At 39.0% G+C, this 25004-nt stretch overlaps 1 protein-coding gene across 1 annotated transcript; it reads right to left on the bottom strand.

Moving 5' to 3' along the window:
- Positions 1-9022: 9022 nt before the first annotated feature.
- LOC103402251 (beta-xylosidase/alpha-L-arabinofuranosidase 1-like) lies at positions 9023-14137 on the bottom strand. The gene is made up of 6 exons (XM_008340988.4): positions 13436-14137; positions 11281-11568; positions 11019-11188; positions 10460-10908; positions 9938-10348; positions 9023-9792 (listed from the first exon to the last, which is right to left on the bottom strand). Exons 1-6 carry the CDS (start codon positions 13865-13867, stop codon positions 9221-9223), a joined length of 2322 nt encoding a protein of 773 aa, XP_008339210.2. The 5' UTR covers positions 13868-14137; the 3' UTR covers positions 9023-9220.
- Between the last annotated feature and the right edge of the window lie 10867 nt (positions 14138-25004).

Here is a 25004-nt window from a genome sequence, read left to right as displayed (position 1 = left end):
GAGCTAGCCACTCGCGCCCATGACATGGAGTTGAGCATCGCCCATCATGGGAAGAAAGAACCGATCGCCGACTACAAGAACGACAAAGCTCTTGGGACAAAGGTGGAAAAGGCTGCATGGAAACCCACCAAGGAAGCGATGACGGTCAACACGTCTCCCGTCAAAATATCCACACGAGGCAAGGCGATTCAAACCGAAGCTTTTCGTGATCAAGAGACGCGTAGACGCACTTTGAAGGAGCTTGAGGAGAAGACTTATCCATTCCCCGACTCTGATGTGGTTGCCATGCTAGATGACCTGTTGGACAAGAAGGTGATCAGTTTGCCTGAGTGCAGACGGCCGGAAGAGATGAATCGTACTGACAGTCCAAGATACTGTAAATTCCACCGCTTCATCAGTCATCCGACAGAAAAGTGTTTCGTGCTGACAGATCTCATCATGAAGCTGGCTCAGAAAGGAATCATCGAGCTAGATCTTGACGAAGTGGCGAAGTCAAACTATACCACCTTCACTTCTGGCTCTTCCGACTCAAAGTTTTCACCTCAACCGCTGGGGGCATCCTCCAAGACAAGCAAAGTTGAAGGATGGACTCAAGTCACTCCTAAGAAATTGCACAAGAAGCATACGTCTCCTCCACAAGTCCGCCAATCGGAAAGGGGGCAAAACAGCTCTTGTCAACCTTCAAAGCAACGTGAACGTGTTGAAGATGATGAAACTTCGACACAAAGATCGTCCGTCCCCATCACGATGCGCGACTTCTTGCCCGAAGACTTCTTCAATCACGCGGTCAAAGCTCCTTGCTATGAAAATTGTGAGGAACGCCTCTCCCGGATTGCTTGACAAAATTCATAAATGCTCCTCGCCTGCACGAGCCTAAACTGCATGGCACAATGCTCCTTGTTCGCACGAGCCTAAACTGCAAGACACAAAGCTCCTTGTCTGTAAGAGCCTAAACTGCAAGACACAATGCTCCTTGTTCGCACGAGCCTAAACTGCACGAACCAAAGCTCATTGTCCGCACGAGCCTAAACTGTAGGACACGAGGCTCCTCGCCTGCACGAGCCTAAACTACATGGCACAACGCTCCCGATCCGCAAGAGCATAAAAGGCGACATCAACGCTCCTGATCCGCACGAGCATAAAAGGCAACACCAAATGCTCCTTGTCTGCACGAGTTGAAACTGCATACGACACCAAAAGCTCCTTGTCTGCACGAGTTGAAACTGCAAACGACACCAAATGCTCCTTGTCTGCACGAGTTGAAACTGCAAACGACACCAAATGCTCTTTGTCTGCACGAGTTGAAACTGCAAACGACACCAACACTCCTTGCCTGCATGAGTTCGGCACAAAAAAAAATACCATAAATATGTATGTATTTGAACTACGTTACGACTTGATCTCTTTTTTGGAGGGGTACGTAGGCAGCTCGAATATTCAAAATTTGAGTTCAGTCACACCAGAATAAAGATTTTATTAAAAGTTTGATGCTATTACAATTTCTTTGTACAAAAAAAAAGGAAAAAAAAAAAAGAAAAAGAGAAAAAGAGATACATGTTTTATGTATTTACAAAAAAAAAAAAAAGAAAAAAAAAAAAAAAAAAACATATGTTTTATGTATTATTAAAATATATATATATATATATATATATAAAGGGCCTCAGAAGTAGCCCGTGTCCAAATCCAATCTAGGCCCAAGCCCAACTTACCTCTTTTCCGTTTTTGATCCTTCTCTCTCTCTCTCTCTCTCAAATCAATCTCAATTAAACAATACCATTTTCAAGTCGGACACCACACAGACGCAGCTGAACAAAGTCGGTGGGGAGGAGAGAGAAACCAGATAGAGAGAGAAAGCGGAAGCGGAAGCTCACAGGAGAAAACCCGAAGCCAACCACGCCCGCTGGGGCTCAGAGCGACCGCCGCTGATCCAATCGCCACCTCAGATTCCGGCAGCTCCTCTGTCCGCATTATCGCTGGAATGGCAGATTCCCATCTCCTCGACGCTCACGGGGGTTGAAATGAACGAGATGCAGATCGGCAAAGCTCACGACGCGGACAAGGCTTTCCCTGGATGCTTGGGAAGATGGTGAACCTCTTTGATTTGGGTAATGGGGTTTCTGGAAACAAGCTGCTCACTGATAAACCGCACCGTGATGGCTCTTCACTCTCAAGGAGTCAATCGGATGGCGGCCCACGGCCCGGCCTTCTGCGACATAACCTGGGGTGCCGGTGGCTCCACGACGGATCTGACGCTGGACATTGCCAACAAGATGCAGAACCTCATCTGCGTGGAGACCATGATGCACCTCACCTGCACACCCATCACCGTTCATCCATCGTTGACCAAATCAACCAGGCGTGTCGAAAGTTCGGTTTCTTCCAGGTCACAAATCACGGAATCCCGTTGGCAGCTCTGGACCGTACGATCTCAGCCATCAAGGCCTTTCACGAGCAGCCGGCGGAGGTCAAAACACGGGTCTACCGTAGGGATATGGTGACGGGCGTAAATTATGCCTACAACTTCGACCTCTACAGCTCAAAAGCCGCCAGCTGGAGGGACACGCTAGCAGTTAGGTTGGGTCCCACGCCGGCGAATCCTCTAGGGGTGCCTGAGATCTGTCGGGATGCGGTTGCTGAGTGGGATCAGGAACAAATCTTGAATGACAACCAGCCTGATATGGATGATTGCGAGGGCTGTGAAAATCAAGATGAGGAACCGGTTGCAATGGTTAAAGAGTCACCTTCAGGGGATGAAGCTGCAAACAGCAATGACTCAGACTGGGGAATGGATTGTTCTACAGTTGTGAGAGTTAAAACATTGCACATTAGCTCTCCAATTTTGGCATCCAAAATTGTCCCTTCTTTCTCTGCTCAACAAGAACTCAGCAGTCATTCACTCAGCGTCCTGGATGTTTGACTAGCCTCGCTACTCGCCGAGTCGTCGTCCCGATCCGACCCAAAGCCTACACCGACTGCGCTAACGTATGCCCCTGCGGTTGCTGCGCCACGACGTCGTCTTCCTCGTCTTCTTCTTCGTCCTCTCGCTTCCCCGCCGGCGACGGCGTCCGAGTCTCCAAGATTCTCGAGAGCGAGCCGTCTTTTCGGCGGTCCCGGTCGGTTGCGGTCCCTTTTCTGCGCTCCACGTCGAAGTTTCTCGGCGGCGCTTTTAGACACGCGGACTTTGACTTCGCCGGTGACAGGAGTGAGCCCCAGAGCGGCGGACGGACTAAAACACCGTCGTTTTGGTCGTCGGTATTCCGGTCGTCTCACAGGAGTAAGACAAGCGAGGTTAATAATGGAGAACACGAGACGACGGCGGAGAAGAAAGCCGAGGGCGAAATCCAAGAGGAGGAAGAAGACGCAGATGCTGCGATGAGAAGGAAGATGATGAGAAAATCGAGGTCGGTGGCCGTGCCGATGATGTCTTCAAAAGCTGGTGACAATGTGAGGGTTCTGCTCACTGCTATGTTCCATGATGTGTGCAGCTGACCCTCGCCATGGTCGGTATTTGACTGCCTCAGCCATGTTCAGGGGTAAAATGAGCACAAAGGAAGTTGATCAGCAGATGATCAATGTCCAGAACAAGAACTCTTCTTACTTTGTGGAATGGATTCCCAACAATGTCAAGTCTACTGTATGTGACATCCCTCCCGACAACGGCACATCTACCCCGGAGCCTCAATCCATTGCTTCGCACGCTAACCCTGCTCTCTCTCCAGCAACATCTCTTTCTGCACCACCGTCATCTGCTCCTGCCTGGTTTCGGTGATAGTCAACAACAACGGCAGAGAAAGCAGAGGGCTCGGAATCAACCATCTCATCGTCCACATCGGTCTTGTCCTGGAGCTCCTGGACAATCAGCTCCGAAGTCGTCAGAGGCCGCTGTTGCGTCGTGTGTGAAAGCTATGCCTTCGTATCCTCGCCCAGCGCTGCATCTCCTCCGTCTCTTGCCTCGCAACTGCCAGCAACTTCAAAGACCGCTGTCAAACGACTAGCCGGCCGAGAAGCTCTTCCTCAAGCTCCAGCTCTAAGTTCCTCCTTGCTCCGCTCCCTACAAATCCCTCCGCCAAGCACCCTAATTTATACAAAAAGAAAGACAATTAAAAAAAAAAAAAAAAAAAAAAAAAAAAAAAAAAAAAAAAGGTGGTGGTGCATCTGGCACCACGTGAAAAAAGAGGAATGGTGGATCAAAGATGGGGTACAGCCCCATGGCAGATCAAAAGTTTCTGGTGGTGCATGGGCACCATGTGCAGAAAGAAAAAAAAAATAAATAAAATAATTGTAAAAAATAATAAAATAATTAAAAATAATTAGAAAAAAAAAAAAAAAACGATGGAACTTGGTGCATCCAGCACCAAAAGAAAAAGAAAAAAAAAATGCATAGAGAGAAATAGAAGGTTCATTTTATTTATTTTTCTGAAAATTATACATAAATTTGCATTATACATAAATTAAAAAAAAAAAAAAAAATCAAATCAAATCAAATTTACAAGAGGGGATATTCAAGGACGATCAGGTGCCGCCTCACAACTCGGCGGAGCTCCAGGAAGAGAAGGCGTCGGAGGTTGGCTGTTTGAAGCCTCAGCAGTCGGTACAGCCCCAGAAGACGAAGGTAAATGCTGCTGGAACAAACCCACAAACCTCCGATGATCAAGTAAAATCTGACCATCAGATTCCTGCATCTGGTCAATTTTCCTCTTCATGTTTGTGGCATAGTTGTGTGCAAGCTTGTGCAACTGTTTATTCTCATGCTTGAGCCCTCTGATCTCCTGTTTGAGACTCATCACTTCAGCCACCAACGATTCAACTTGACGGGTTCGAGCAAATAGGCGTTGGGCCATGTTGGACACAGAACCCGCACACTGCACACTAAGAGCCAGGGACTCCTTAACAGCCAACTCATCAGACCGCCTGGAAAGTAGTCTGTTATCTTTGGGAGTGACAAGGTTCCGGGCCACCACCGCAGCGGTCATATCATTCTTCATCACCGAATCCCCAACGGTAAGAGGACCAGTAGGGGATATGAATGATGGGCGCCATATGTTGTCTGGAGAAGGCGGGACTGCCTCTTCACCAAGATTCAAGTCAAAACGACGGTCGGAGGGTCCAGACATTTTCAAAGTGTTGAAGGAAGAAGAGATCGGACAAATCAAGATCTTAGAAGTGCAAGAGGGGAGTTTTCACAAGAGAAAATTCAAGTGTGCTTTGAAACGAACTGCATGCCTCTATAAAAAATCAGCACTCGAGGGATTTCAGAGATCGAAGAGGCGAGCTCAGAATTCGAAGAGGCCATTCAAAAATCGAAGAGGCAAGCTCAGAAATCGGAGAAGCATCTTGCTTTTCCAGACGCGTCAACACCCGTCACACGCAAACTCAGCTTTGCGGAAATCACGGGCAATTTGTTAAAGCACCAATCCCAGATATCGAAGAGGCGCCAGTCTTTTCAGCCTCGTCATCACCTGTCATATGCACACTCAACTTTGCGCAAATCACGGGCAATTTGTCGAAGATTTTAGGTGAAGGAGAAAGCACGTGAAAGTTTACTGTTCAATCATCCAACGGTTGCCGACACGAGTGAAAGAATAATACCTCTACAGGCGTTAAAGAACTTCCTATAACTGTCCACCTTCACCTTCCATAGCAAGGCAGACATACAGAGCCTTTCTTCATCTCCAAAAATGCTTTCCCAACGAAGCCTCTCGAGTCACTTAGTGTTCCTTATTCCTTGGGGTACCTCTGTAAGCCAATAACTTCAAAGCAAAAGTATCTCATATCACCAGGGTAGAAAGCAAGAGTATCTCATATCATGCGTTCTCCCTGTCGTTTCCTTTGTCCTTGCTCCTACCTACAAAGACAAGGATAAAGAAAATAATATGCCGGAACTTCCACTCAAACTCGGGTAAGGAACCGACTGCTTGGAACCCTTCCCTGATTGCCTACCTAGCACTGCTCTCGAGTACTCGCCTTCCACTGCTGCTGTACTTTCAAAGAAGCTGCCACATCTGCCTGGAGGACAGATAAGGCAAGTGAAAATGATACCTTGCAGCATGTGGAGACAAGGTGCAGAAGGAACAAGCAGAGAGGAATGCGGTCTGCACGGTCAACTCAGCAGAAGGAGTCCGAACTGAGGAACTCAAGAAGCTGCCACATCTGCCTGAAGAAACAAGCAGAGAAGAATGCAGCATGCACAGTCAACTCAGCAGAAAGAGTCTGAGATGAAGAACTCGAGAAGATGCCGCATCTGCCTGAGGACGGTGAACTCGTTTTGACCCTCAAATTCTTGGGTCGACTTACTAGGCGTTGTGGGCTGCACGTGCTGATTCACCACCCTTGAATCAAATCCTTAAAGATCAAGTCACCAACTGGAATAAAAGCCCATCAATCTTGAAGATCATACCATTGACCAAACTGCTCAGGTGTGAATTAGAAAGATTGAACAAAGAAACAGGTCGTCACCTTTACCTCGTGCCTGCTTGCCATGTGTTCGAGTCAGCCTTCAAGAATCAAGCCCCAACGGCCCTTGAAGAAGCTTCCAGCCGAATTCAAAATCAAGCCTCGACGGCCCTGGAAGAAATCACAAGTCTGATTCAAGATCAAGTGTCTACCACCCTTGAATCAAAACCTAGTTCAAGAATAAGCTGTGGAAAGTCAACAAGCGCAACAAAATACGTGCCGATTCATCCACTACCAAAGCCAAAGATCATCTACCACATGAAGCTCCTTGTGGCCCAATTTCAACCTTCAAGATCAAGTCTCGACGACCCTTGAAGAAATTTCAAACAAAAGTTCAAGAACAAGCCTCAACGGCCCTTGAAGAAATCTCAAGCCCAATTCAAAATCAAGCCTCGACGGCCCTTGAAGAAATCTCAAGCCCAATTCAAGATCAAGCCTCGACGGCCCTTGAAGAAATCTCCAGCCCAATTCAAGATCAAGCCTCAACGGCCCTTGGATCGACATCTACAGTAAGGGACTTCAAAACGCATCTCCTACACGTGACAAGCACATGTATACGACGTGCCTTGAAGTGGGGGCATTTGTAGACATCGAAATTTCGGTAAATAAATGTTGACCGATAAATCAAAGTGTCAACGCTCATGTATTACATAAATTTTTACACGTAGCGTGTGACTCAACGAAAATTGAAATGAGTTGGAAAAGTCATCAAATAGGACACGTGTCAACACCTGGCAGAAACGACTTATTTCATCTGGAATATTATATTCAAAATTAGGCATTGGAAAATTCTATAAATACAAGCCCATTTCATTCATTTTGAAAAAAAAAACCAATTCACATTACACCTTAAAGCTCGGAAGCTCTGAAGCTCTGAAACTCCGAAGCTCTCAAGCATCCAGGTTCCCGAAGAATCAAGAAAGCGTTCTTCGTTCATCGTTCTTCCAAGATCAAGCCCGACGGCCCTTGGATCAACAATCATCCACCTTCAAGCCCAAGCCTCAACGGCCTCTTGAAGAAAGCGTTCATCGTTCATCAACTGTTCATCCTCAAGGATCAAGCCCCAACGGCCCCTTTGGATCGACAACATCAACAAATCCGCTCATTCGCTGTTCATCAAGCCCAAGCCCCGACGGCCCTTGAAGAAAGCGTTCATCGTTCATCACTGTTCTTCGAGATCAAGCCCAAAAGCCCTCGAAGATCCGTTCAAGCCCAAAAGCTCTCGAAGATCCGTTCGTCACTGTTCTTCGAGTTCAAGCCCAAAAGCCCTCGGAAATCCGTTCATCACTGTTCTTCAAGATCAAGCCCAAAAGCCCTTGAAGATCCGTCAATCACCATTCTTCAAGATCAAGCTCAAAAGCCCTCGAAGATCCGTTCATCCTCGTTCATCCAAGATCAAGCCTCGACGGCCCTTGGATCAATCGCACATCCCACAAATCAACACCTTACGGAGATCGAATCAGAGGATCAAAATAGAGAGAGATTGTAACCCAAAATCATCAAATACAAATATTTGTTTGTGCACGTTCGTTCTTGTCTCTTTCGTTTCAGGAATTTTCCGTGTTCACACATATATGGTAGATCCAAGTTTTATATTTCCTTGGGTAATGTTGTGTTACTTTAGGACACCCTAAATTGGTTAATTAAAATTAAAATTTAATATGCATCTCATTAAATAGTTCTTAAAGTGTAGAGAAAATAAAATAAAAAGAAATTAAGAGCTCACTTGTCATGTAGAACTGAATTGGAATGGATAACTCTCTAATTTCAAGGCATATTAGAGGTAGAAGTGAATGATTTTTCATTTAGATAGGATTAGACAAGTATTGTACATGAATAAAACTCATCCCTTTTAATCTTATAATTTTAGAAAGGATTGGAACGAATAAATTTTCTTCATGAGTAATCCATATTCTACCTTTGAGTTGAACATAATATTTTCATTTCTCCCCTCAACATATCTTAAAATTAGGGAAATTATCAGTCCAATTCAATCCTCATACGGTCATACCAAAAGAGGGCTAAAACTATTGGTTATTTGACCTAAAGCCCAGTTAAGTGACGTGTGATGACCTTGTTAGATCCCCCTCAACCCCACACGTTGAGCCCAATATGATCTCCTAAGGGCAAACGACCCATATTGAGTACAAGAACAGAAATTTTAGCACTACAAATTCCATTCAAAATTATATCAAAAGCAAGAGCCTAATTGATTAGCAAACCCAACTTTAAGTGGCGGGCCTTGTGACATTGGCTGGGGTGTAAAAGGATCGTAGTATATCAACTACTCACCTACTTGGGGTTGATGTACCCTACTAATCTGAGTTTAGAGCGTGCTTGCTTTGACATCGTCAAAAGGTGACACAAAAGTAGTCCAACTCTAAGCTTAAGCCTGGTGGATTCTATAGAATGATACTAGGACACAAAGTCACTTTGCATCAAAGGTTAAGTTTAGAGTTGGACTGAAAGGTTACATTGCAATATTACTTTGACATCGTCGAGAGGTAATCGATTTTTTTATGCGAATTCGTTCCTAGCCAAAGAAATATTGCAAAGAAAACCAAAAAACTCAAGCCAAACTCAATACTTGATTTCATTTTCTAAATTAATAGCTTCGATTTTGAACAAAAAATAAGAGAGTTTTGACAACTCCCTTGCCTTATTCATTGCTCAAAATTTTCCATTTCGCTATATCTAGCCTTACGGAAATGATTGCGAAATAAGATAGAAAAGAATTACAGCAGCAGAGAGGAGTTGAAAACTTATATCAAATCCTAACGCTGAAAGAGTGTGTCAAGCTTCCCACATGAAGCACATGCTCTCCCAAAGCAACTTTTCTGTTTCCAAGCTCATCAACCACACTCAAGTGCTTGCAAACATCCACATTGAACTTAACCAATGCTTCTCTCTGAGCACTCAGGAACACCTTCTCAAAACCCAACAAGTGCTTCTGAGGTGACTTGTGCACCGCGGGAGGGCTTGAAAACAGCATCACCGTATGGCTTCCGCTCATGCTCCCCGCGTTCTTCACCCCCAAATGGATATCAAAAACTAGATTTTTGCATCTTTCTTCCATGACGTCAAGTGACTTGCAGCTTGATGAGTGGCATACATGACCCTCTTCTAAGGGAATCGATACTAGCTTAGGTGCTCGAACTAGTTTGTGATTGAAGGTGGAGTAGCTTAGCCCATCTCCAAACGAATAAACAGTTTCACCAGTGTAGAATCTATAAGTCCGGCCAGGGTAACCTTTCGATGCATCCGGTCTCATGTTCATGTTTGTCATTGGAACCTTGTCTACATAAGATTGTGGATACCATGTCATAGGTAGTCTCCCGCCTGCGGCAATTAATAACAGATATGTCATCTAGCCACTATTAGGATAATGATATGTATATCTGCACACATATATATACATATATATTATATGAGCACTGAAAATTTGAAAAATGAAGAAAAAAGGGACTATTAGTAGCTAGCTTACATGGATTATAATGACCAAAAACTACATCAGCTACGGCGGCTCCACCAGCTTCGCCGGGGTAACCAACCCAAAGTATGCTTGTAATTTTAGTATTGTTTTTGGCGAATGTAATGTCGAATCCTCCTCCAGACATTATTACAAGGATTACTGGGCCCTTGGATGCCTTTGCAACTTCTGTTACTAGGAGTGTTTGCTGGCCCGGAAGATATAGGTCAATCCGGTCACGACTCTCTGCCTCAATCGATTGATCTGCACCCACGACAAGTATAGTTGCATCTGCTGAGGCTGCTATCTTGGTAGCATCATCTACCTGTGCAGTACCACAAGCCACATTGGCGCAGGCAGGAACATAACTTGTTGCAGCTGAAGCACTTAGACCTTGCAGAATAGTTGTATACTTGCACGGCGTGCCTGCAAAATTGTATTTCACAACAATAACTTTAAGGCACTGTAGTTGTAGTTTCGTTTGATACAAACTAGAAAATTAGTTCAATTTGTTATGTGTAGTGTACGTATTAGTACCTTCGTAGTTTCCGATCATTGTCTTTGTGACATTGCTATTGGGACCAATGACCGCCAAAGATTTGATGGCCGTGGGAGACAGAGGCAGTGATCCTGGACTGTTTTTTAGCAGTACTATCCCTTGCCTCGCGGTTTCACGGGCTAGCTCCTGGTTCTCTGAGGTACACACATCTTTTGGACCAAGCTTTCCGTAGGGTTTGTTGCTGGGATCACCATCAAAGAAGCCTAGACGCATCAAAGTGGCAAAATTGTTGGAGATGGCCCTGTCAATGGCGGCCTCGTTAACGAGTCCTGCTTGGACTGCACCTTGGGTGTATTTTCCCAGGAAAGATCCGCAGTTGAGATCCAACCCTGCCAATATAGCCTTAGCTGCAGCTTCCTCTGGTGTTTTGGTGTAGTGTTGGTTGTTGTAGTACACATCTATTGAATCACAATCCGTAACAATGTATCTGCACCAATATCCAATCCAATGTTATTTATGTAACTTCAACTTCAACACCTACATATTCTCAACCATCCACAGTAATATTAATAATCATACAACGGAAAGAGCACGTACCCATTTAGTTTCCATTCGCCTCGGATAACTCCAGCAAGAAGGTCGGGATCTGCACAGGTTGGTATCCCATTAACCTGGTTGTAAGAACACATGACACTCGCAACATTGCCATCGATAACACAACTTTTGAACGGCGGTTGAAATGTGTCGTCCATATCTTGTTTCGTCACCTAATAATCACAAGCAACACAAGAGAAATATTTGAGACGAAAATTTTGTGCAAATTAAATCAACAAATTAAATTAAGAAAATTCTTCTTTACCACTGCATTAAAATGGTATCTGTCAACCCCTTTCCAATTGTCTATATCATAGGCTGTATAATGTTTGCAGCATGCAGCAACCTTAAGCTTATTCTTATCACCATCGTCGGTTTGTTGAAGGCCTCGAACATATCCGGATCCGTATTTACTCGAGAGCAACGGGTCTTCACCCGGAGTCTCCTGGCCTCTTCCCCATCTGGGGTCTCGAAATATGTTAATATTTGGTGACCAATATGTCAGTCCTGCCAATCCCACATTGTACATTGCTCTGGCCTCCGTCGAAACCACCTGACAGAGCAGAAAATAGCCGTTTAGTTACATCTATTTATGCCATTGGTAATTGCACGAATACAAAATTAATCATATTAGCATATATCAGTAACTATCGATGTATGCACTATTTAAGACCTCTTATATGACCACTGTAGAAACGATCGATGTATGCACTATGTAAGACCTCTTATACATTTCACTTTCTACCTTTTCTCTTTTTTTTTGGGTTCCATAATATGAGGGTCAAATATACAGTGATTATATAATCGTCCCGTTTTTGCTTATAGTTGAATGAGATCCTTACTAAGAAGGGTTTAAGGGTTTTAACTTTTAAGTATAGAATTATAACTTCAGAGCTTAGGGTTACCGATCCGGTTCAGGGTTTACCATCATACACCTCGATCCTATGGATGTTATCACTCAAATTTTACAATACCAGCAAATGAGTTGACCATTTCATGCACCAATCAAACTCATGGATATTAGTGCTTTTTGTTTTTTTTGTTTTTTATAGAAAACATCTGTATGATGGAATCAGATGCCAGACAATTTGTTGTGTTAAAAAGTAAGCGTGACACATTCAAACAAAATGATCAGTCCGCCATTATTTCAATCATATACTTTGCCCAAATTTGGATCTATCCATCTCAATAATCTACGTTATCATTAGGTTATGCATTATACAACTAATTGGTATAAAAAAAATGTGTATATATATTTATACTGTAACAAAAAAAAAATGTGCATGTATAGATATATATGCTTATTGATTGAGCTTGTTTTTCATTAAATTATGTTCATCATTTGTCCAGGCCTTTCCTGTCCAAAAGATGATATTTTTTCATTTTTATTTTTAATATTTTTGGGGGAATGCTTTCCCTTTAAAAGACATGATAAGTTTATATGCGCAGTAATCAATGTTCACATGTGATCGATCAGTATCAGTATCATCCCCCCTTGTACGTTTTCTTCATCTGCAAGCTGGAATGCCCTAAAAAGTGTATCTACTTGGGGAACCTGTGACCCCAAAAATCAAACTTTTTCACCAACCACTACTATTTTCCATGAAACAGCAAAATCATATCAAATTATTAAACTAACCTCCTTATTTTTTGGTCAATATAGAACTAGCCTCTAACCACTATTCTCCATCTATGATACAATCCGCGGATTTTATTTCAAAAAAAGGAATTTCAGTAGCTATACTTGACTACTTGACTAAGGCACCTCTTACACCATTGGCCAATATGTAATTCGGTAACCAAAATAAAAATAGAGTCCAAATATTTGTTAGAGATGCCCTACAAATGATGTGATCGGGCAGCCCTACCACTAACAATTTTTCTCCTATTTCAAATTATCTAATTAAATGGAAACCACTGACGGATGCTTTTCTGTTCAGTAGCTGTAAAAGCATTTTTCGGATACAAAATGTGTACAACTTCAGAGAATTATAATACATATATCTGTCACAATTTATTAGTGGGTTTAAGCTTGTGACGTTCAGTTTAGATCCATCAACTCAACCATAACAAAAAACAAACTAATAAATACTAATCTATGTAATGATTATTGATGATGGTGAGGATGACAGTGACACAAATGGCGATGAAAGATTCAAGATGTAAAACAAAATCTATGATTAATCTATCCAACTTTGATCACGTCCTGGAAAATTGCTAATTAGTTAATTTTAGCCACCAATAACCGTGTGCACATTAATTCTTTAGTAAAATCAACATCATCAAATTTGAATGAAAATTATATCCAAAGCAACCAAACATGATGCAAATATAAGTAGTGTGTTGCATGGCACGAATATAATTGACAGATTGAAAGTGGAAGAGATGAAGCTATTAAGTAGTGTCAGTTGCGTACTTACCCTGCCAATGGCTTCAAAAAGAGAAGTATTGAAAGAAGCGGCAGTGAGGATGACCTGAGGGAAGCTGGTAGCTCCGGGAACGAGACTCGAAAACTTGGTGCCAGGGCCGACGTATGACACGCCGTGTAATGCCTCCGACCACCACTCATATTTGGGAATTCCAAGCCTGCTCACACTCCCTGCACTGTTCACCAAAAACCCGATTTTCTCTGGTAATGTCAGCCGCTTCACCAAGTCCGCCACTCTCGCATCGACCCCCAGCGATGTGTCGCAGAAGGCGAAGCTCGATAGGGTGGCGTTGCTAGCGACATTGCAAGCGAAAACCGGTGACGATTGGCCTAAAACGCCCTTCAAATTTTGCGAAAAGAATAACAAGTATTGAAACAAAAAGGAGCAAAGGAAAACAGAGAACCGAATGATAGAGGAAGCCATTGTTCTAACTTTGAAAGGAGGGGTGGTGGCTTCTTTAAACAAGTTGCCAAAGAATCAAAAGGGTTGTTATCCTTGCCTCAATGCCTCCTATGCCTTCAATACCTCATGGGTTTGTAATAGCACTGGTAGTTACACACACACACACACACACACACACACACATATATATATATATACGTATAAGTATATACGTAAATATAAATAATTATACAATAGAAAGAATATGTGGTGGGTTATTGTGAATAATTAGAATGTAGAAAGTAGGTAGGCAAATGCGAAATAAAAAGAGAAGTACGAGTAAATAAAAACACGTTGTTTTTTAGCAGCCCGTGAAGGGCAATTGGGAGGACTAATTAGTAGCTTCCCTTAAATGGGATGGTGCATGACATGTGTTGTCATTGGCAGGAAGCACCATTTTCCATTTGAGAGACTCTATTGTAATGTTTTGGTGCTAGAAAGTAGAAAGGCAGTAGGAAGAGATAGGCTAGTACTTACTACTTGGTACTTGGTAGGGGGGGGCTTATGTATTTATATATATATATATATATATATATATATATAGACATAGTTACTATCGCTTATACGAGTCCGTGAAGGATTTCCCCTTTTTCTATCTGTTTGGGATTGGGTCTTCTGCTTCTGCGTTTTGGGAGTGTATACTGTATAATATATATGCCATGCATGCATGTGAATATGAGAGAGAGAGAGAGAGAGAGAGAGAGAGAGAGAGAGAGAGAGAGAGAGAGAGAGAGAGAGAGAGTCATAGGATAGGACTAGAGGAGGACAATAGGACATGGTTTGCTGCTTATGTTGGTATGAATTAGTGCTGCAGGTTAATTTGAGCTTCTTTTTGAGATTAAGAATTGGCCAATGGGGGTCGGTTTTGGCATACTCAATAACACTCACGTGAAACGGTAAGAGAGATTCTCCCATTCATCATATTTCGGCTCTATCCTAACCCAAGCCAACCCTAGGTAAGTCATGCACTTGATACAGCCCTACAAATCACAATACTCAACGTGCTGCTTCTCAATATTTTCATTGAATAGGACATTTTGTAGGGTTTTTTTAATAATATTAGTATTATGGTGTAGATATTTTTGTTTACTTATAAATGATATCGTAAAAGACGAGTTCTATATTAATTTATTTCTTCACACCATAGTGTAAATATATCATTGTATCACAAAGCCTAACAAATATGTAAGAACTTGCAAAATACCAAATATAAACAATTAAAATAATAAAATCACATGTAGAGAGAATGTGAGACAGACTTGTAAGCTGAGAACTCACAAAAATCTGACTGCAGAGGAGAGTAGCCCTAAATTGGTTAATTGGTTAGCAACAACATTTTCTTCTCATAACACATGCGAGCAATGTAAAATCATATGCTGTAAACGAAAAAAAGACATTTTTTCTAATGAGTCTGAAGAGACCAAGAAGGGGAAAACCTTTCATAAATAAAACAAAAAAAAAATCACGCTGAAAAAATCGAGCACAGAGCCAAAGCCGAACCAAATCAGTCATATTAATTTGCTCGGTTTTGGGGTGAGCAAGACAAATCTAGTCATACCCACCCCAATCTAGAAGTACATGTATTTTAGTCTAAAGTTTAAAACAAATTCTAAAGTTTAAAACAAATTGTTTATAATGTTTGGTTTAGTTACTTTAAAAAGGTTAAAACGGTATTCTAACTTTGGTTTTGATAGTGGTCCCACCATCAACCGCACTTTCTTTGGAGAGACCTGTCAGCAACTGACTATTCACTATGCTAATATTGTATCTTAACCTGTTTTTTTTTAGAAAACTTTAATGAAAAGTATCCGGTATTGTTCACTTTAATGAAAAATCATATTTTTACACTAAAAAGTCAATCCTGGTACTATTCACTTTACCCTTTATTTTGTCCTTATAATTAAAACTCAAAGTTTTTAAACCATTTTCATTAGTTTTTTTTTTTTTATCACATGCACAATAGGGCAGATGAGTAAAACTCTGAGCGGCATCTGTTGCTCTTAAGAATAAGGTAGTTCATTTTTGTGTTTCTTTTAATTTTGGGTGCATGAGAAAAGACTATGATGAGAAACATCCAAGTTTCTTAGAGGTGATCCAACAATACTTCTTTGTCAACGGTTGGAAGATCAGAGGGTACCTCGTGGTGCCTTTACGTAGTTCTATAGGTTGCATGGTTTAGTCCTTATGAATGTTATTTTTCATGTTGGTTGGACGTGGGTCCTTTGTGGCTAATAAATTGTATCGTATTCTTGATGAGTTTATAATTATGAAGTTATAGTGTTTTTGTTGGCATGTGTGGACTCTTAGTTATGTTTGACATGATTGTCCTATATATGTTCTTGATTTTTTTTTAATAAAATTTTTGGTTAACCTCAGTGTAATTAGAAGTGAAACCACTCAATATATTTATATTTATTTTTTTTTCCAGATATTCGTAAATTATTCAGCACAATTCGTATTGGTGAGCAAGAGCTTGTCATGGTTTCAAATTTTCTCCTCCTATAATATTGGGTATATTTTTGGTAAAAGAATATTAGCTGTAATAATCGAGGCGGCAATTATAAAATCAATCATTGTAGGCATCCCCACATTTGCATTGTAATCATCTACGCGGGGAGTGTACTTACTACTTATAAGTACTAGGGTATAATTCCTAAAAGAACTAAAGAAGTTGGGCATAATTTCAAAAGAAACAACTAAGTACTATTGGTGAGACAGGCAATTTGGTTTGTATTAAAATTTATTTGATTAGTTTTATACGCACATTATAGATTGAATACTGAGTATTAACTATATGTGTAAGGGTGTTGAGTTTTTATCCATTCGTTATGAGTTTGAAACTCTCTCATCTCTTAAATTAATGTAATAGTTTCGAACTCTTACTCATCCTCTTAATAGTAGTAATTTTCATTTCTCGTGCACTGTTGAGATTTCTTAACAAAAAAAAAAAAAAAATCCTATATGTGAATTGTAAAAATTCCAAATGCTTTTGCTTCATCTAGCTGTGCATGCATGTACATGGACATTAGGACATTTTAGGGACCCTCGTGACTTTGAACTTTGTCTTGTGGCATGAGGCTAACCATGCATGGTTCAAGATGGTACTGTAACAAGTACATAGCTGCAATGCTTTTTTTTTTAATGCAAAAATTAATTTCTCGGGCATAAAGAAAACAATTTAAACTATATTATTTCATGAATTTATGTGACAAATGATTAAACCTCTAACTTGATTGACACTTGATTGACACTATATTATTTTAATATTTTAGTAGATAGAGTGTTGAGTTTCTATCTATAAGTCCGGTTTGGTTTGGTACTTTCCATCTCCTTAATTATTGTAATAATTTCAAACCCTCCTCTCACCTTAATGACAATAATTTCGAACGCTTCCGTCACCTTAATGATAATAAGCGAGATCTTTAATTTTATTTTTAAAATAAGATTAAAGTCTAAATACCCACCAAACCTTTAGGGGTGATTCCAAATTGATTCAAACCTTTTAAAACATTTCAAATAACGTCCTAACGTTTTGAAAAACGGAGTTTTAACGAAAAGCCCACGATACTGTTCACTTTAACGGAAAAACCACATTTTACACTAAAAAGTCAAACCTAGTACTATTCACTTTATCATTTATTTTGTCTTTATCGTTAAAACTCAAAGTTTTCAAGCCATTTTATTAGTTTTCCTTTTGAAAAATGGACATTTGCTAGGTTCATTAGTGTTAAGTGATGAAGTGGAAAATTATTAAAACGGGTTTTTACTCTCACTTAATGCTAGAAATATCATCATTTATAATGTTGGTAATAAGGTCATCACTTAACACTGGTAACCTAACAAATGTCTAATTTTAAAATGTTAAGTAGTTATTTGGAATGTTTTAAAAGGTTGAGACTAATTTAAAATCACCCCAAAAGATTTAGATAGTTATTCGTATTTAACCCTTTAAATAATATAGTTAGTTTTTGATAGATATTATATGTGTGAGGTGGTTGAGTTTGTTTAGGTTCTGTGAGTTGAGATTATGACAAGTGTCAAGATCTTGTGAGTCTTATAATAGCTTAGTAGCTAAGCAATGTAATTAGATATATACAACATATAACTGTAAAGGAAATAACTCTTAATTCATTCAATACAAAAGAAATACTTTATCTCTCTACAACTGTTCTTTCTTTCTGTGCAAGAATATTGTGCTTCTTTTTGTTTACATGGTATCATTCGCCTGAAAAGCTTCGTGCTTGACGGTTTCTGATCTTGGTTCTTCTGCTTCCGCTCAACTGCTTCCATTGACGGTCGTTCCTCTTCTTCTTGGGATCTTGATCGTTCTCTGCTTCCTCGACTGGGTGCATTCTCTTCTTTGCACACCAATTGTTTGTTCTAAGTTCTCAGAGAAATTTTCATCTGGGTTTTTCTCTTGATTTGCTACAATGGTGACTTTTACTCAGTTGCAGATTCTTCAATCTCCTATAACGTCTCTTATATCAACAATTTCATCTTCAGTGACTGTTAAGCTTGACGATTCCAATTCTCTTACTTGGAATTTTCAGATCGAGTTGCTTCTTGAAGGCTACGGTCTTATGGGTTTTGTGGATGGGTCGCATTCGTGTCCGACTCGCTTTGTGGTATCTAATTATGCGGATTCCTCTATTTCTTCAAGCGTTGTGTCTCCGACAATTGAAAGTGATGAATTCAAGGTTTGGAAAATGCATGATCGGGCATTGATGCAATTACTTACTGCTACCCTCTCTCATTCTGTTGTTTCCTATGCAATTGGTAGTACTAGTGCTCGTGATTTATGGGTTCGCCTCAAGGAACAATTTTCAATTGTTACTCGGGCCACGATTTTTCAGATGAAGTCAGAATTGCAAAACATCAAGAAAGGTACCAATTTGATCTCTATGTATTTGCAAAGGATTAAAGAAGCTCGTGATCATCTTGCTGCTGCTGGGGTTCACTTTGATGATGATGATATTGTCATTTTAACATTGAATGGTCTATCCTCTGAGTATAATACCCTACGGTCAATCATTTAGGGGTTGAGAGAATGTTATTTCCATGAAAGATCTTCGATCTCAGTTACTTGCTAAGGAAGCAATGGTTGAAAATGTTCCTATTACTCCCTTCTTGTCTGCAATGGTTGCCAGAAATAATAACAATGACTCGAAGTCTTATGGTGAATCTTCCAAGACTGACACTCCTCCAAATGGTACTTTATATGGAGGTTCTTCTGGTTTCAAGCCAACCTACAACAAGAACAAAAACAAGGGCAAATTTCAGTATAATTCTCATAATCGGTTTGGGAACTCTAAGCCTATGGGAATTATACTGTGAATCAAGCACTTGGAATTCTTGGTACATCTCCACCAAGGCAACCTAGTTTTTCTGGTACATCTTGTTAGATATGTGGGAAATTTGGAACAAGTTTTGAAATTCTGATAGTGCAATTTCTGAGGGGTGTCAAATTTGTAGGAAAAAGAATCATAGTGCTAAATATTGCCATTTTAGGAACTCAAATATGTCATCTTCATCTCCTACAACTATGCATGTCACAAATACTACGTTCAGTAAACCAAGTGCTCCTCCTCAACAGTTTTGGCTCACCGATTCAGGAGCTTCTTCACACATGACTGCTGATATGAGTAATTTGTCACTTGCTTCCCCATATCCCACTAATGAAACAATTCAGACTGCGAGTGGTGCAGGTTTATCAATATCTCATATTGGTTCCCCTACACTACATACTCCATTAAAATCCTTGCAGCTTAATTCCATTTTATATGTTCCTAGATTGTCTCAGAACCTATTATATATGCATCGACTGTGTCTGGATAATAATTGATGGCTGATATATGATGCTTTTTGCTTTTGGATCCAAGACAAGGCCATAGGGAGGATCCTCTTTCAAGGACGTTGCAGTAATGGATTGTATCCCATCCCACTTTCGGCGAGGCGTAAAACTATACCTGCACAGTATCAGGCTGCATATCTTGGACACCAAGTATCTTCTAGCCTTTGGCATAATCGATTAGGTTATCCCTCAAATTCCGTGGTCTTTGTCATGTTAAAGAAATGTCATCTGTCTGTATTACCTGACTCAGTGTCTATGATGTGTCATACATGTCTGGAAGGCAAGTTTTGTAAATTGTCATTTGTTTCTTATGTGTCTAAGTCAATTCATCCATTTCAAGTAGTTCATAGTGATGTATGGGGCATTCTCCTTGTACTTTTATAGATGGTTTTAGGTATTATGTGACATTCATTGATGAATGCACAAGACATTGTTGGTCGTTTCCTATTATTAATAAAAGTGATGTCTTCTCCACATTTGTTGGCTTTTACAACTATATTTCAAATCATTTTGCCACTTTAATGAAAACCTTACAGAGTGATGGTGGGGGTGAGTATCTTAATAAACATTTTCAAAAATTTTTGTTGGATAAAGGAGTAAAACATCAATTGTCATGCCCTTATACTCCTGAGCAAAACGGTTTAGCAGAGAGAAAACATAAGCATATTATTGAAACCGTTATCACCTTGTTACAAACAGCTGCCTTACCTTCAATTTTTTGGTCCTTTGCATGCCAAACTGCTGTGTACCTTATTAATAAAATGCCATCATGTACCCTTCACCAAAAATCTCCATTTGAACTATTGTTTAAAGCTATTCCAGATATTAATCATCTCAGGATTTTTGGGTGTTCAGTTTTTCCATTATTAAAACCCTACAATAGCACCAAGTTACAACCCCAAACTACAAAATGTCTTTTCTTAGGCTATGCTTCGAAATACAAGGGGTTCATTGTTATGACATTCTTCATGAAAAATATTACATTTCCAGGCATATAGTGTTTGATGAGTCTGAATTTCCATATTCCATTTTATCTTTAAAACATCATGTCTCCACCAATCCTACTTCTAAACATGTCTTCATCTCATCATCTCCTTCTATATCCATTAATAGGGAGAATCATTTGGTTACAATCCCATTACCTAGGACCACTACTTTGTCTAATACTGTGTCATCTAGCTCTGATCATCACAGTGGTTCTCACAGTGCTTCCTTACAATCTATTACTGCATCAACAGATCAACAATTCCCTGTGGCTCATGAGATACCATCTGCGACATATTCAGAGACATAGTGAATCTACTTCTGAGAATCATCATGAGACTGGTATTGAGATTCATCATGAGTTTCAACTTGATAATCTGCAGGTTATTCTTCCCATTCCTCATATGAATACTCACTCTATGCAAACAAGAGCTAAGAGTGGTATTTCAAAGAAGAAAGTTTATCTTTCAGTTGTTCAAGATACTTTACCAGTGGATTTGTCTCAGACTGAACCGGTTACATATAAGTTACCTTTCAAGTCTTCTTTGTGGTTGTCTGTTATGGAAGAAGAGTTGCAAGCTCTCAAAGTTCAAAACACTTGGCCTTTTGTTCCCTTGCCTACAAATAAGAACTTGGTAGGCTACAAGTGGGTGTTTAAACTTAATAAACATGCTGATGGGTTTATTTCCAGGTATAAGGCAAGACTTGTTGCCAAAGGGTTCAATCAAGAAGAGGGCATTGACTATGGGGAAACCTTTAGCCCTGTTATTAAACCTACTACAGTGAGGTTGATCCTAGCTTTGGCAACAAATTTTGGTTGGTCTCTGCGTCAACTTGATGTGAAGAATGCTTTTCTTCATGGCATTCTTCAAGAGGAAGTTTATATGTCACAGCCACCTGGCTTTAGTGATCCTAATAACCCCACACATGTTTGTCGATTACATAAGTCCTTGTATGGCTTAAAACAAGCTCCAAGGGCATGGAATGAGCGATTTACATCATTTCTTCCTTATCTGGGGTTTCTTTCTACATATTCAGATCCTTCATTGTTTGTTAGGCATGTTGGAAAGTCTGTGGTCATTCTTCTACTGTATGTGGATGACATTATAATCACCGGCAGTGATTCTGAGGCTATTACTGCAGTAATTACAGCTTTAACCAAGGAGTTTGATATTAAAGATTTAGGCATTCTTCATTATTTTCTTGGGATTCAGATTACTAAAAATTCCAGTGGCTTGTTTCTCTCTCAATTCAAATATGTTTCAAACTTGCTGCTCAAGGTCGACATGGTTCATTCCAAACCTTGCTCCACCCATTGTTTACCATATAATCGTTTACTCAATGATGATGGTCACCCTTCCAATAATCCTTCTTTATACAGAAGTATTGTCGGTGCTCTTCAGTACCTCACCTTCACTCGACCTGATATAGCGTTCTCGGTTCATCAGGTGTACCAATTCATGCACTGTCCTATGGATTCTCATTATGCTGTTGTGAAACGCATTCTTAGATATTTGAAAGGTACTATAGATCTTGGCATTCAATTCACAAAAGGGGAATTAGATTTACATGCCTTTAGTGACACTGACTGGGCTGGAGATCCCAATGACAAAAGATCCACCACTGGTTTAGTGGTGTATTTAGGACCTAATCCTATCTCTTGGTCCTCGAAGAAACAAAATACAATCTATCGGTCCTCTACAAAGGTTGAATATAGAGCACTTTCAAGCACTTTTGCTGAAATTGACTGGATTAAACAGCTTCTACAATTTATGCATATTGAAGTTCCATGTCCAACCACATTGTTCTGTGATAATATGTCCGCAATAGCCCTTGCCTATAATTCAGTGATGCATCAGTGGACGAAGCATATTGAGATTGATGTCCATTTTGTGTGTGAGAGGGTTGCTAAAAAGCTTCTGCAAGTGCATTTTGTTTCTTCGAATGAACAGTTTGCTGATGTTCTAACAAAGGGCTTGTCTACTCCCTTGTTTCAAACACATTGTTACAATCTCAGACTTGGCAAACCTCACCCTGAGATTGAGGGAGGATGATAGATATTATATGTATGAGGTGGTTAAGTTTGTTTAGATTCTACGAGTAGAGATTATGGCAAGTGTCAAGATCTTGTGAGTCTTATAATAGCTTAGTAGCTAAGCAATGTAATTAGATATATACAACATATAACTGTAAAGGAAATAACTCTTAATTCATTCAATACAAAAGAAATACTTTCTCTCTCTACAACTGTTCTTTCTTTATGTGCAAGAATACTGTGCTTCTATTTGTTTACAGTTTCTTCCACAATGAGATCTTTATTCAATGATAACAATTTGTAAACTGTTTAGCTAGTAAAACAATTTGACGTTAACTAGTTTAGACCCATTTCATAATGTATTTCAATATGAATTGTTCATTTATTAAATTATTAGTAGAAAGACATTCTTGCAATAATTCATTCAAATCAAAACCTATTTGTATCTTACTATGATCATATAATGAATAAGACGAATACAATATTTTCTATACATAGTAAATTAGTTACGAATCAATTAACTAAACAATTATTTTGGTTAGCTTTTACAGATTTTTGAATGAAAATTTTGTGTTAAAAAAAAAAGATTTGAATCACATGCGGAACGATTATTTTAGCACCGTACTAACTTACTGAGATGCATATATATACCACTATTGATACATCTCTAGCTATTATATTCCAACTGAAACGACATCTCTAGCGATTATATTACGGCACAAACACAGCAGAGATTCACCAACAAAAAAATAATAATAAACACGGCAGAGCAGTTGATCAGAATGCAAGCTGTACAGCTGAAGCCTATTTTACTCTCAAAGTAATCAGTAATGAAAATTAGGTTCACATTTTTCTTTTTGTTACTCTATGATTAAAATTCTATCATTTTCAATTTTTGATCAAGATCATTGGATATTAATAACATCATTAATTATTTGAATAATAAAATATTTTTATTTTTAAATATATTCCTTTAATGTTAAAAATGTTACAATTAGTATATTTATATTTATAGCTAAATTTTTTATCATATATTTTTATTTTTAGTTTGTACCTATTTTTAATTTGCAAATATTTTTTAATTTGTACCAATTTTCTTTTCATTTTTAATTTGTACCCATATATTAGTTTCTCTTTGTGCCCATATTTTTTAAAGTTTTATTTGTGTTTGTACGCATGTGTATATCGTCACGTGATATTGTATATTTAATTAATGATAGAAAAATTACATATGGTATATTTATGTTTTATGCCTAAACTTTGTATCAATTTTTAGTTTGTACCCACTTTTAATTTGCAACATTTTTTTTTTAATTTGTAGTATTTTCTTTTTAGTTTTATTTTATGCCCATGTATTAATTTCTTTTAGCGCCTATATTTTTAAAAATTCATTTGTATTCATAATTTGTAATCTTTTATCTGTACCCTAATTTATTTCTAATGTATCCATTCTTCTTTATTAATGTACCACTTTGTTATATGTGAAATGTACCAATTTTTTTGTAAAATGTACCACTTTTTTTTAACACTATGGATACATTCTTTTGCCATTTATTATTTCTTATTTTTACATAGTTTTTATCCATTTATTCAATCAAAATGTTTGAATTTTTTTTATTATAACCGTTTCTAATAGTATTATAATGAGGGATTTTAAATTTATAGGATTATAAATCTCATAAAATATCAAACAATTAATGTCAAAACTATAAAAATAAAAATATTAATAGTAATATAATGAGGTGTACAAAGTCAAGGGACCTCGACCAAACGTTGAATACTATTAAGATTTTAATCAAAGAATGTTAAGGATTAGGGACCGCATTCAAAATATCCCTAAAAAAAACTTTTGAGTGAAATGTCATTTTAGTCATTAAATTATCACTTGAGTGAAAATTAAGTCCTTAAACTATTTTTTTTTCAGAAAAATCAGTTACTGAATTATAAAAAAGAAATTGCCAATTACATCCCTAATATTATAGTCGAAGCTACTATATTCAAATTTTCGTCAATTTAAGTTACGTTACTTGCATGTAATACACATTGAAGGGTAGATTGTTAATTTTTCATAAATAAATGGTGTATGGAGTTAACCTTGGAGGGTAAATTTGATGTTAGATTCATAATTTGTATGAAATGTTAATGGATTGTAGGCAAGAAAGTGACGGTATTACACTCTAAAGTGTGTAAACTGACTTAAGTTGACGAAAAATTGAATAAAATAGCCTTGAATATAATACTAGGGATAA

Source organism: Malus domestica, chromosome 15 (genome assembly GCF_042453785.1).
Source record: "Malus domestica chromosome 15, GDT2T_hap1".
NCBI classification, from domain to species: Eukaryota; Viridiplantae; Streptophyta; class Magnoliopsida; order Rosales; family Rosaceae; genus Malus; species Malus domestica.
Note: the sequence above shows the minus strand (reverse complement) of the source record. Positions and strands in the feature narration are given on the sequence as shown.